The 13594-nt window shown below is 62.6% G+C and overlaps 1 protein-coding gene across 13 annotated transcripts; it reads left to right on the top strand.

Moving 5' to 3' along the window:
• The first annotated feature begins 299 nt into the window (after nt 1-299).
• SEMA6C (semaphorin 6C) lies at nt 300-13593 on the top strand. Of its 13 annotated transcripts, none has more exons than XM_089336683.1 (20): nt 300-462; nt 3216-3264; nt 4967-5138; nt 6712-6826; nt 7099-7162; nt 7310-7366; nt 7717-7818; nt 8019-8109; nt 8273-8392; nt 8558-8646; nt 8943-9160; nt 9409-9540; nt 9773-9925; nt 10123-10296; nt 10526-10672; nt 10957-11031; nt 11104-11159; nt 11265-11309; nt 11590-11685; nt 12108-13593. In XM_089336683.1, exons 3-20 carry the CDS (start codon nt 5021-5023, stop codon nt 13139-13141), a joined length of 2886 nt encoding a protein of 961 aa, XP_089192809.1. In that variant the 5' UTR covers nt 300-462; nt 3216-3264; nt 4967-5020; the 3' UTR covers nt 13142-13593.
• The last annotated feature ends 1 nt before the right edge of the window (nt 13594 follows it).

Raw genomic sequence — 13594 nt, forward strand, 5'->3', positions numbered from 1 at the left:
TTGACATTCTTAACATCAAAGGGTCTTTATGGGGGGTAGGGATGGAAAAGGAGCAGTTTTTCTGTTTGGAAGGCTGTCCAGGGCCCTCTGAGGAAAGACAGGACATCACTAATCCTCAGTCCATGTGAGGTTAGGGCAGCTGGTCACTTCCACCCTCTTTCAGGTCTCTCCATGGCTCCTCTTCCTGAGTGAGTCCATTAGTCAATCGGTCTCTTGGCTCCAGCCCCTCTCACCTGTCCTCTTCCATCAACTAATAGCCTGCCTGCCAGCCACCCTGGCTTCCTGGCTCCCTCATTCCTGCTGCAGTGGCCCAAGTCCATCCTGCCACGACTGTAGAGGAGAGGGGAGCTGATGGGGACCAGGGAAACCTCCTGTTGACACCGTCTTGTCCCCTTCCCAGACCTCTTTTTTGGGGTCAGGATGAACCAGGGGCAGCACATGGGGAGAAATAAGGAGATTGAGGTAAAAAAAAGCCCAGTGAGACGGTACAGAGTAGGGCTGGGGCGGAGCAGGAGAGAGGCGGGAGACTCCCTAGGCGGCAGGGTCGCCAAAGCCTTTGAGGGGAAGGAGAGGGGAGGAGCGCGCAGGCTCCGCAGCCCAGCCCCCCCGAGGCCCCCGGGTTTCCTGTCTCTTTTGCCAGCTTCTCCTCCGTCTTTGTGAGATTTGCTCCCAGAGCCTCTGTCAGCCTGCCTGTGTCTTGTGTGTGTGTCTCCTTCTCTGTCCGCGTCTGGGAGGCTGTTTGCGGGTCTCTCCATGTCTCGCCTGGCTCCGCTCTCCCGCTCGCCCTCCCGGCCTGGCGCTCTAGGTGGACAGGGCTCCCGGCGCCCCTCCCCGCGCAGCACCATTGGCGGAGAGGTGACGAGAAGGCGGTGTTTAGCCGACCTCCGAGGGCGGGATTAGTTGTGGCGACCTGGAGGCGGGCCGGAGGCGGGTCCGGCTGGGAGGCGGGCGGGGCGGCTGGGGCCGAGCCCAGAGCTCCGGGCGGTCGCATTGTTTTCCTCCGCGGATCCGCGGACAGAGTGGGGGGCTGCACTCGGACCCAGGGCTCTCCCGACCCGACAGTAACCCGGAGCCCAGATCCAAGCACTGTCCATTTGTGACGCCCGTCACACATCTCCTGAAGCCCAACTAAGGATTGCGAACTCCGTGCAGCGCGGGGCCGCTGGCCGCCCACTGCGATCTCTCTCCCGCTGACCCGGATCTCGGAGCAAGTACCCGGGGACAGGGATGGGGCTGCGGGGACACGGGGAGGGATGAGTGGGCGCCACCGGCCCGGGGCAAGCTTCCGAAGTGCTAGAGGGATCTGGGCGGGTGCGGGCGCGCTGTGAGCCTGGCTGGCGGAGAGGGCCGTCAGAGTCGGGGTGCGCGGGGGACGAAGGGATCGTGGCCGAGCCCCATCACTGCACTGTTGGGCAAAGGGGCTGGGCGCCTTTTCCGACAGGGCTTTCTCCGAGTCGCATCGAGCTGGATGGGGGAGCACGACAAGGGATTGTTGGAGGCACGCACCATGCAGAGGGTGGAAAACCTGGCTCCTGCCCACCCCCCTCCCCAGCAGGGAAACTAAGGCTCCCAGACTTTCGGAGAAGCGGCCGCTCTCAATGCCACTGCGGGGATGGGGAGAAGGATGTTCCGGACTTTGGTGTCAGGGCTGCACGTCTGTCCTTGTGCAAGCGGGAGACCGAACACTCCCCAGAGGACTGGCTTGGGCACAGAGTCTGGGAATGGGGCCCTGAGACACATCAGTCCCAGCGCCCATCTCCTTCCTTCACCCCACTCCGCTCGGGGCTTTGTTAGACTGGTCTCCGAAGGAGAAGAGCCCAGCTGGAGACTGCATCCCGAACCCACCGACCGAGCTCCGCGCTGGCCTCGGGCCCGCCCTCGTCGGTTCCCAGCCTCTGGCCCTGTTTCCTGGCCTGTGAGACCCGCCTCCGCTCCCCAGCCCCCCGCTCCCAGCCCCACTTGGTCTGCGCCTGCAGGCCCCTCCAGCCCCTCCTCCCGCTAACGTGGCTCTGGGACCCGGTCCCGGCCCAGACTCTGCTACACGCCCCTCGTCGGAGCCCTGGATCCAGTGAGGGGGAGACACGTCGAGCCCCTGGCCTCAGGCCCACCTCTTGCAAGGCTCCAGACACCTGGATTACCCTCTTTGGGGGTTGGGTGGGAGGGAGGGTAGGTGCTGAGCCTGGGACTGAAAGCCAAGCTAAGGTGGGGGAAATGTCTTGGAGAAGGGACCGTGTCGTCCTGCCAGGTCCTCGGAGCGCCCTCGCTCCCCTGAGGAAGGTGGACGGGGGGCGGGCAACCAGCCCAAGGGCTTCCTGCTATTGTCCCCAGCCTGGTCTCCCCTTCCCCGTCCCTTCCCCAGCTCCGCTAGACTCTGGCTTTGACCTGGCCACTCCCCAGAGGTGGCTGCTGGGCCAGGAGGAAAGAGAAAGGCTGTTTCCTCTTCCCAGCAAGGGAGGATCTAGAAGGGGGAGAAAGAGTGGGCCAGGTCTCCCCCGTTGGCTTCAGAGGGAGGGCGGGAAGCAGCTGGAATTCCTCCCCGGTACTGTGAACCTTTCTCCAGGCCAGCGGTTGGGTGGGAGCCGCCCAGATGCTACTCCCCCAAAACAACCATGGGCATCCCTCTGAAAGATGTGTCACAGTTGAGTGGGGGGGCGGGCAACGCAAAGTGTTGTTACAGGCTGGATTAATCCAACCTAAAGTGAAGAGGGGTGGGGGCCCAGGAGTAGACAAACTGGGGGCAGGGAGACAGGGCCTGCTCTCTCCGGGAAGAAGGAAGGGGTTGGGGGTGCTCGCTATCAGAGCATTTTGCCTGGAAATGAAAAGCATGTAAATGAGATGCAAATTAGCCTCTATTGTCCCTAGCTAGGGCGCTTTTGCTAAGGAAGGCTGTTGGATTCTGAGGGTTTTAACATGGGAGTGGTCCTCTTGCCTTGCAAACTCTCCCAGGGTCCCCTTTTTCCAAGTCTGGCCCTGCAGCTCCAGGAGTTCCCAGCTGGGAAGTGTCCCCTGCCCTCACATCTCTGCACAGGAAGCCACTAGTGCCAGTGTAATGTAGCTAATGCTAAATGTCATCGCCACCCCTACCCTGCCCCTAGGGCAGCACCTGGGGGTGGGGGGAGCGGCCTCCACAGACTTTCCCTGAGTTTTACATTTACTTCTAAGGTAAAGGACCCTTAACTCAGGCTCTTCCCTCCTTTTGTCCCTTGTTTCATCAGGTCAGAGGTCTCCTATCCCCCTCAAACCCCCCAGGTGTCACCATCCCAGGTAAGGAAAGGACAGCAGCTCCTGAGGGCGGGGGATGGAGGCAGGCACGGCCTGGAGCGGGAAGAGGGTCTGGCTGCACTCCCCGCTTGCCAGGAAGCAAAGTTGTTTCCAGGGTGAAGATACCAGTTGCCCAGGGCAACTTGGGGGGGGGGGCAAGGAGAGGAGACAAGCTGTGCCCCTTCCTCTTCCCCTGGGAGGCTGGGCATCCGGAAACCTGGGATGGGGACCAGGAAGGAGGCTTAGCCTTTCAGACCAGAGGGTCGTTAGCTTGCTGACGCTGAGGACTGTGCCCCTGGGGAAGGGGTCATCATTAGGCGTTCCTAACCCTTCCCCTCCTCCAAGTCTCTCGGGACCTTACCTGACGTCAGCCTCCCCACCAGTGACGCTGGATTGGGGGTGGGGGACGCTTGGGCCTTGCCTCCAGGACTGGAATTACTGGAGAGAAAGAGGAGGGCTGGGCCTGCCCTGGAGTCCCCGGTTTCTCCTTTAGTGTTCGTAGTGGCATGGGGAACTACTGTTAGCACTTCACGAAAGAAAGATTCTTACCTTTCGTGACCTGATTTCCAGAGCCTGCACAGCCCCTCACTTCAATTCCAGGGGAAGGCAGGAAGCTGACAGGCACCTTCCTCTGTGGGTCCCCGCCAGGGTCAGCTGGCTGGGGGAGGCTGTCGGGGGGGAAGGAGACCTGTCTCATCATCTCTCCCACCATATCCATCTTTTCCTGGACTTTGGGCTACAATTGCCTGTCATTGAATTATTTATGTTTCAATTTTACAGGCAGCCCCGATGAGGGGAGGAAGGGAAAGAGGGGCACATCAGCCATCTCGCCTCACCAGTCCCTTTTATCCCTGGCTCCTCGGAGAGGGGGTGGGTCTGCTTCCCCTCCCCCCCCCCATTAAGTACATGCATTGGTTCTTAGGAGCCAGAGATGGAACAGGGGGCTAGAGAGGCTGGGAGGGGGCACAGTGGTCGAGGAGACAGCTGCAGCCAGAGCTAAATTTAGCCTCTGATCTGGCTTTGATGCAGATTCATTTTTGGCTGAGACAGGCCCCCTTCCCCTCCCTATCCAGCTTCTTCCCTAGCCGTGGGAAGGGCCCCTGAGGCCTGAGTTTAGACCAGGACGATGACCCCTAGGCTGCTGCCCCCTGCACCCTGGTCTTCCCTCAACCCTAGCAAGGACCCTGGCTGCCACCCAGCTGCCTCTGCCTGGGCTCAGTGCTGCATTGCTCCCATGGTGCTTTGGGGGTCTGCAGGGGAGGGGGAAACTGACTTGATGCCCTCTTCCTCCTCCTGGTGCCAAGGAGTCACTATTTATACTTTTAAGGCTTGAGTGTCTAATTATAGCTGAGATGGGGTAAGCACAAGGGGGGCCAGGAGGTGTCACCTACCGAACGTCCCAGCCCCAGCCAGGAGAGAGGAGGAAGGGCTGGGTGAGAAGGCGAGGAGGGGTGGCGGGCGCGCGCTGTCCTTACCTGGGGTCATGCAGACACGCCCCACAGCAGCCAGTTTGGGCTGGCTGCAGAGGGAAGGGCCTTGAGTGACAGTGACAGCTGCCTGGGTCTAGGGCAGTGCTGGAGAGAGCGCGTTCCCCCACCGCCCCGCCCCGGGGTCTTCTGGGGGTAGACCGTGAGAGGAGCCTGCCTGCGTCAAGGCTGGAGGGAACTTGGCCCCTTCCCCTACTGTTCTCTGTCTCCCCTTTCAGGGCCAGCATATGGGTGAGGGGGCACCCCCTGGGGCCTGAGCTGCCCCGCACAGGATGCCCCGTGCCCCCCACTTCATGCCCTTGCTGCTGCTGCTGCTGCTGCTCTCACTTCCCCACACCCAGGCCGCCTTTCCTCAGGACCCGCTCCCTTTGTTGACCTCTGACCTGCATGGTGAGTGCCCCAGAGCGACCCTGCCCCCTTAGTGAGCAACACTGAGAGCCCCCCTCAGCCCCCACCCCGGGTGGGAGGGCCCCAGCATCCTGCGAGCACACAGAGAGCTGGCACCTCCGGGCTGCGGCTCCTCAGCCCTGGGCCTGCTTTCTCTCTTAGAGGCAGGGTTATATGGTCGACAAGAAGCCAGGTTTGAATCCCTGCTGAGTTACTCCCTGGCTGTGTGACCTTGCTTAGGTTATTTAACCTCTCTTTGCCTCAGTCTCCTCATTTCCAAAATAAAGACAATAACAGGAATCAACCTCTTGGAGATATTTAAGGATTGAATGCATGTAAAGTGCCGAGAACCCTGGCGCAAAGTGCATCCTTTACATTCGTCTGCTATTGTTCTTAGCTACAATGGAGTCTGGGACTAGTTCAGTGGTTCCCAGCACCTCTCCCCACTCTCCATCCCACTTGCGCCACCAGTAAGCCTAGGTCCCACCATGGCAGGAAGTGTAAACCCACGTTTCTGAGAAGCTCCTTTATCTACAAATATCTGTAGGATTTTTAAGGTTACGTAGCATTTTAAGGCTAAGTGTAGTTGGGTTATTGGGAGTTGGGAGATAGGTAAGAATAGTAACCACTTACGCGTGCCAGACGCAGGTCTGAGCACGCTGTGACCCGTACGACGCCTGTGCCTGCACTGGGCCCCCCTGGACCACTGAGGACTACAGTTCCGTGGTCAGGCTGGGGGCATGCAGGAGTTGGTCAGAGGAGGTAGAAGCTTGGAAGTGCCAAGGTGGCCTATAAAGAAATTGAGGGGTGGGTGCAGAGAGGAAAGGAGTGAGTGAATGTTCCAGACGGGACGATGTCCAGGGTGGGCGAGAGAGGGAACTGCCAGTCCCAAGGGGTTCTGAGACGGGAGTAGGCTCAGCTCTGGAGTCAGACAGTCCTGAACTTGAATGCTGGTGCCAACCACTTCCACGAAAAATGAGCTTGTTCACATTTGTGTGAAACTTCAGGCTCTGCATCTGTAAAATGGGCCCGTGTTAGTACTGCTTCGTAAGGGTAATGAGGTAAATGAGACAGTGCACCTAAGGTGCTAACGTGGGCAGGAGTTGTGGCGTGGCCGCAGCTTCAGGGATCAAGTCCTGCCTCTGCTTCCCATCCAGCTTCCTGCTAATGTGCCGGGGAGGCAGCAGATGATGCCTCAAGTGCTTGAGTCCCTGCCACCCATGTGGGAGACCTGGGTGGTGTTTTTGGCCCATGGCCTTGGCCTGGCCCAGCCCTGGCTGTCACAGACATTTGGGGAATTGGTAATGAAAGACCTCTCTTGTCTTTGTAGCTCTGCCTTTTAAATAAATAAAATGAATAAACATTAAAATAATTTTTTAAAACAATAATAAAGCGCTAACACACACTGCCTGGAGGAGATTAAGTGCTCAGCGTCACTGATACTATTTTTATTAATAGTGTTCGGCCACCTCACATATCCAGCTGTCCATGGCCGGCTTCCATCTGCTGGAGGCAGTCAGGGGAGACGTGGGTGCTCTGGCTGGCCCTCAGCACCGCACCTCTCCCTGTCCTCCAGGTGCTCCCCCGTTAGCCTGGTTCCGGGGCCTGGAGGATGATGCTGTGGCTGCAGAACTTGGGCTGGACTTCCAGAGATTCCTCACCTTGAACCGGACCTTGCTGGTGGCTGCCCGGTAAACTGGCCGAGGCAGAGTTATGAGGCAGACTTGCATGCGGCTGGGGAGACATGGGACCCACATGGAGGGGACACGTGCAGGTGCACAAGCCATGGGACACAGACGCGCTTGGACTCGGGGCACAAATGCCAAGGCGTGGGGGGAGGGGGAGGGGCAGGAGGCCGTACTGTCTGCCCTGAGCAGTGACCGGGGTGAGGCGGGGGCTCAGGAGCTCAAGTGGGCTAAGGAGCCTTGGTTTGACTCTCACGCCTCCTCGCCTGCTCTTGCAGGGATCACGTCTTCTCCTTCGATCTCCAAGCCCAAGAAGAAAGGGAGGGCCTGGTGCCCAGCAAGGTGAGGTGCTGCGGCCGGAGGGCGTATGGGCCTGGGCACGAGCCTGAGACGGGTCTAACGGGGGCCCCGTGGGTGGGAAGAAGGAGCCACAGCGTGACGAGGGGTGAGGTTCTGCCCCACCATCATCCCTCTGCTACTTCTCCTCAGTATCTGACATGGCGGAGCCAGGATGTGGAGAACTGTGCGGTCCGGGGAAAGCTGACGGTGAGGAGTGGGCTGAGACTGGGGAGGGAAGGAGCGGGGCAGCGAGCCCGCAGCCTCCACCCTGCAGGCTTCAGGCATGCCCAGTGCCCTGCCCGCCTGTCCCAGCTCAGGCCCCAGAGGAAAATGGGACGGGCACGAAGTCGGGGTTTTCCTTTCCTTTGCACTCCTCGCAGAAAAGGGGGGGAGGCTTCAAAAGGCCCAAAGACTTGCCCCAGACTGCGGGGCGAGCGACAGCCTGGCTGCATCTTTACCCCACAGTGCTGTAGCTGGCTCAGGGGCATCCCCGTCCCCCCCCACCCAGTCCCAGTCCCAGGGACCCCTGTCGTTGACTGAGAATTTGGGCTCTTTAGGACGAGTGCTACAACTACATCCGTGTCCTTGTTCCTTGGGACTCGCAGACGCTTCTTGCCTGTGGGACGAACTCATTCAGCCCAGTGTGCCGCAGCTATGGGGTACGGAGGAGTGGGCGGGGTCAGGACGGATGTCAGTTTGATGGGGGAAGGACCAGGGCCTGGGGGTGGAGAGCAGCAGTGCCCGGGCTGCAGGGGCTCCAGAGGACTCTGGATGGGGGCACGGAGACATGAGGAAGCGGGCTATGGAGCCAAACTCCAAGACCCCGAGGGTTCCAGGAACTTGCTCCCTCTGCCTCCAGATAACTTCGCTGCAGCAGGAGGGTGAGGAGCTGAGTGGGCAGGCTCGGTGCCCGTTTGATGCCACCCAGTCCAACGTGGCCATCTTTGCAGGTGCGCACTCGGGCATGTGGCTGGAGGGAGCACCCTCTTCCAACTTGGTCTTTCCCTCAGGCCCCCAAGTGGAGGGCGGAGGTGGGGGCGGGGGCCAGGCCTCGGTAGGAGGGGCGAGGTACAGATCCCTGAGCCCTGGCCTGAGCCCTCCCCCGCCCTCCAGAGGGCAGCCTGTACTCAGCCACAGCCGCAGATTTCCAGGCCAGTGATGCTGTTGTTTACAGAAGCCTGGGGTCTCAGCCCCCACTCCGCTCCGCCAAGTACGACTCCAAGTGGCTCCGAGGTCAGGGCGGGCCTGGGGGAGGGGGACTGTTCTTGGGGAGAAGGTTCAGATAGTGTGCCGGGGGTGCGCTGTGCGAGGGGGAGAGACAAAGTGGAAGCGGGGTGGGGGACCCCTGAGCAGCCGCGGGTCCTCCCCCATAGCCTCACCTGTCGCTCCCCACCGCAGAGCCGCACTTTGTGCACGCCTTGGAGCACGGAGAACATGTCTACTTCTTCTTCCGAGAGGTCTCTGTGGAGGACTCCCGGCTGGGCAGGGTGAGCTCGTGGGCACCGGCGAGAGGATCTCGGGCTTCTGTTGGTCCTGGAGGAGCCAGTCTGAGTCAGGGGAGACCTCTCGACCCTAATCTGCACACCAGAATGCCTTGGGCTCTGAGCCCCCCAGTGGGCCTAGCCTCCAGGCCTCTGCCCCCACATCCTGCGGGCCCCCCCGCCCCCGTGCTGACCCGGCACCCCATGCCCTTCATGTGCTGTGATCCTAACGTGTGTCTCCCGTGCCCTGAAGCACCACGTCCCTCTCACCCAGCCGGCTCTCGTCCCTTCTCCTCCCTCAGGTGCAGTTCTCCCGTGTAGCCCGCGTCTGTAAACGCGACATGGGCGGCTCCCCTCGGGCCCTGGACCGCCACTGGACCTCCTTCCTGAAGCTGCGGCTCAACTGCTCCGTCCCTGGGGACTCCACCTTCTACTTTGATGTCCTACAAGCCTTGACTGGGCCTGTGAACTTGCATGGCCGCTCTGCTCTCTTTGGGGTCTTCACCACCCAGACCAATAGGTGGGTTCTGGGGTGGCCCAATCTGTCCCCGCCTCACTGGCATCCAAACCCCCCTCTCGAAGCCTGATGATGGGGATGGAGAGGGAAGCTTCGAGCAGAGCCAGTTGCGGTCCTGCCCACCTTTGTCCCCCTAGCATGGCATCCAGTGGCCGCCTCGCCTCCTCAGTCTCAGGGAGCCGCGGCTCCTACCTGGGAGAAGCCCTGCAGTCCCTTTAGCACCCACCCCACTTCTTTTCTCACTCCCCCAGCATCCCTGGCTCTGCGGTCTGCGCCTTCTACCTGGATGATATTGAGCGTGGGTTTGAGGGCAAGTTCAAGGAGCAGAGGAGTCTGGATGGGGCCTGGACCCCTGTGTCTGAGGACAGGGTACCCTCACCCAGGTACCCAGCATGGGGCTGGCTTTTGCCAGGGGGGTGGGGGGGGAGGTAGAAGCAGTGTCTGCTTCCGAGACGGCACTGTGAGGAGGGGGTCAGGTGTCCAAGGCCCAGGGAGAGGCCCCAGTGGGTTGGCAGTGGGCCTGGAGAGCTGCAGCAGGGAGGGGAGCGGGGCGGGGCGGGAGCAGGGGCAGCCCAGGTCCCCGTGCTGAGCGGCCCCTTGCCGTGTGCCCACCAGGCCGGGCTCCTGTGCAGGAGTAGGTGGAGCGGCCTTGTTCCCCTCCTCTCGAGACCTCCCTGATGATGTCCTGATCTTCATCAAGGCTCACCCACTTCTGGACCCCGCTGTGCCACCTGCCACCCATCAGCCTCTCCTCACTCTCACCAGCAGGTACGGGGCTAAAAGCCGCTGCCCCTGCCCACCAGGTGAAGCATATTGGTGGGAGGAAAAACTCATGAAGCTGGAAGGGAAAGAGCTAAGGAGGGAGCTCTGGGGTCCCGGGGACGGGCACAGGAGCGGGCTCTCCTCCCAGAAGGGCGCCGGCTCCCACTAGGCAGGCTGCCCTGACCTGAGGCCTGTCCCTTCAGGGCCCTCCTGACCCAGGTAGCTGTGGACGGCATGGCTGGTCCCCACAGTAACACCACTGTCCTGTTCCTCGGCTCCAACGACGGGACAGTGCTGAAGGTGCTGCCCCCAGGGGGGCGCTCCGGGCGAGCTGAGCCTGTCTTACTGGAAGAGATTGATGCCTACAGCCCCTCCCGGTGAGGCCTTTGGAGGGCACAGGGACGGGATGGGAGGTGGCAACATGGGAGAGGTGGGGATGGGTTGGGACCTCCAGCACTGGCCTTTGTGGGACAGCAGCTGTGGTGTGGACAGAGGGGCTCTGGGCTGTGCTCAGCTGGCTGTGCCCTGCCCACTTTCTGCTCTTCAGCACACACAGGGGACAGGCAGCGTCACTTGCTCCTCTGATCCATGGTGGCCTCACCCTAGGTGCGGTGGCAAGCGGGCCGTCCAAACAGCACGACGCATCATAGGGCTGGAGCTGGACACGGAGGGTCACAGGCTCTTTGTGGCCTTTTCTGGCTGTATTGTCCACTTCCCACTCAGCCGCTGCGCCCGGCACGGGGCCTGTCGCAGGTGAGAGGGGTGCGGGACAAGGCCCCATGTGGGTGAGCTCGCTGGGCCAAGAGGAACGCAGAAACGGAAGTCCCGATGTGGCAGGGCGATGAGGGGGGCTGTGGGATGAAGGGGTGCTTTGCCCATTCTCAAGGTGGGCAGCAACCAGGGTGGAAAGCAGACTGGGGGGAGTGGGATGGAAACGTGGGGCCGGGAGCCTCCTGTGGGTCAGGTGAGCGGAGCGGCAGCAGGATGCATGGGACTGGGGTGGAGAGGGTCCCAGCCTCGCGTGACTGTTTTCCCAGGAGCTGTCTGGCTTCTCAGGACCCCTACTGTGGATGGCATAGCTCCAGAGGCTGCGTGGATGTCAGAGGTGGTGGGTAAGTGAGGGCCTGGTGGGGGGGCCGGGGATGAGGCGTAGGCCTGCACTGAGCCCCTCCCTCTCCTCCTAGGACCGATGTGGACTGGGTTGGGAGCCAGGAATCCCCGGAGCATGGTGACTGCCAAGGTAACCGCGGTGGCTTTCTGTCTTCCTCCCTTTCTGTCACTCGCACCCGTTCTTCTGGAAGCTGGCCCCGGCCCCCATCTTCACCCCGCCTCTCCTTCTTTGTAGATGGGGCCACCGGGAGTCAGTCTGGCCTGGGGGATTCTGCTTATGGTGAGTCCACCTGTCCCAACTTCTCCCCTTGCTTAGCCCCCACACCACGTGTGCGCCCCCTAGCGGCGGCGGCCCCCCCCAGCACAGAGCTCAGAGCTTGGCACACAGTAGGGTGCCTAATAAATAGTTTTTAATAAACAAATGAAAGACTGTCCTGCATGGTGAGCCCATCCCCACACCGCAAGTTCCAGATTCCTGTTCGAGAGGAGGGGGTGGTAAGGCGGGGGGCGGGGCTTGAGAGCAGGAGCCTCACTGGCTCTGACCTGGTCTTTGTCACCAGTGCTTCTGGGTCCTGGCCCTTCCCCTGAGACCCCCAGTCCCCCCAGTGATGCCCACCCCCGGCCCCAGTCTTCCACTCTTGGAGCTCACACTCAGGGTAAGGGGGCTTCCCGGGAGGGACAGGAGTGAAGCGTGGGGCTGCTGTCCCTGGGGCTTTTTCCGGCTCCTGCCTGATCGGGTTCGGTGCTCACTAACGCCAGTTTGGAGCCTCCCTCCGCAGAGCCGGGCATCCGGCCTGCTGCTGCACCGGCAGTGTGGCAACTGCTCATGGCATGGCTACAGGGGCCAGAACTGGGTTGGGGACTCCCAGGCCCAGGCGGGTGGTGCGACGGGCTGCGTGTGTTGAGGGGGCCCGGGGAGGCGAATCCTGAGGAAGGGTCCGGCTTTGTGGCGTGTACCTGAGCAGCAGCAAATGTTGAGCCTTCGGAACTTGCCAACGCGCCCCCTCTAGGCACTGCCCGGTCCCGCGCACCCCCTACCCGAGGCTGAGCCTCCCTCCTCCTCCCTCTCGGTCGGCAGGCGTGCGCCGGGACCTCCCCCCAGCCTTGGCCTCCCGCTCGGTCCCCATCCCACTCCTCCTGGCCAGTGTGGCCGCGGCCTTCGCCTTGGGCGCCTCGGTCTCTGGCCTCCTGGTCTCCTGTGCTTGTCGCCGCGCCCACCGACGTCGTAGCAAAGACATCGAGACCCCCGGGCTCCCGCGCCCTCTCTCCCTTCGCAGCCTGGCCCGGCTGCACGGCGGGGGCCCAGAGCCGCCGCCGCCGCCCAAGGACGGAGACGCCGCGCCTACGCCGCAGCTCTACACCACCTTCCTGCCTCCTGCCGACGGCGTGCCCTCGCCGGAGCTGGCCTGCCTGCCCACCCCAGAGTCCACGCCCGAGCTGCCCGCCAAGCACCTCCGCGCTGCCGGGGGTCCCTGGGAGTGGAACCAGAACGGGAACAACGCCAAGGAGGGCCCGGGCCGCGCGCGGGGCGGGAACGCGGCGGGCGCCCCCGCGCAGCGCGTGCTGGTGAGGCCGCCGCCGCCCGGCTGCCCAGGGCAGGCGGTGGAGGTCACCACCCTGGAGGAACTGCTGCGCTACCTGCACGGCCCGCAGTCGCCCAGGAAGGGGGCCGAGCCGCCAGCCCCAGCCCCTTTTACCTCGCGGCCGCTCCCACCGGAGCCTGCGCCCACCCCGGCGCTATTTGCAGACCCCAGCCCCTTACCCCGGGAGTGTGCCCCGCCTCTGAGGCTGGACGTGCCCCCCGAAGGCAAGTGCGCGGCCCCCAGCGCCCGACCCGCGCTCTCCGCCCCCGCTCCCCGCCTGGGGGTTGGGGGCAGCCGGAGGTTGCCCTTCGCCACCCACCGTACGCCACCTGCCCTGCTCACTCGGGTGCCCTCGGGAGGGCCCGCCAGGTACTCTGGGGGTCCCGGGAGGCACCTCCTGTACCTGGGCCGGCCCGAGGGGTACCGAGGCCGCGGCCTGAAGAGGGCGGACATGGAGAAGTCCCCGAAGCCTCCCCTCGGCGGGCCCTCTCACCCGGCCGTCCCTAGTGGCAGCCATTTTAACTTTTAAAGAGAACAGCTCCACGGCCTCAAATGGCACCCTCCAAGGCCGTGGCCGCGGACGCGTCTCCACGGACAGGCCACCTCCTCCTCTCCCGTTCCCCACCCCCAGCGTTCCTGGACTCTGAGAGTCTCCCGGGGTCCCCTGTCCCCTCGGGTTTATTTATTGACTGTCGACTGTCTTCCCCCCTGTCCTCGAGAGAGGAGTGGGAGGTGAGAAGCTCGTCCCCTCGGTGAGCCACAGCATTTCGGGGGGCACCGGCAGACTCCCACTCCCCGCTCCCAAACAGCCAAGCTGCCTTAACTCGCCCCTCTGGGCTTCCTCCACAGACTGGGCGGACTGACGGACGGGGCTGGGGCCACGCGCGCGTTGTGTACAGAGTTCTCGGGCCTCCTGGGACTGGGACGTGCCTCCTCCTACTGTGTAGGAGCCTCCGCTTCCCAATACAGCTGTGTCCCCGAG

The sequence above is a fragment of the Oryctolagus cuniculus genome, chromosome 7 (genome assembly GCF_051225735.1).
Source record: "Oryctolagus cuniculus isolate XC-2025 breed Fujian yellow rabbit chromosome 7, ASM5122573v1, whole genome shotgun sequence".
NCBI classification, from domain to species: domain Eukaryota; kingdom Metazoa; phylum Chordata; class Mammalia; order Lagomorpha; family Leporidae; genus Oryctolagus; species Oryctolagus cuniculus.

Excerpts from the sequence above, each read along its gene's own strand:
- SEMA6C (XM_089336683.1), top strand. The coding sequence starts at position 5,021 with ATGCCCCGTGCCCCCCACTTCATGCCCTTGCTGCTGCTGCTGCTGCTG. Across the intron at positions 7,819-8,018 it reads CAGTGTGCCGCAGCTATGGG|ATAACTTCGCTGCAGCAGGA; the intron begins GTACGGAGGAGT and ends CTCTGCCTCCAG. Across the intron at positions 9,161-9,408 it reads TTCACCACCCAGACCAATAG|CATCCCTGGCTCTGCGGTCT; the intron begins GTGGGTTCTGGG and ends TCACTCCCCCAG.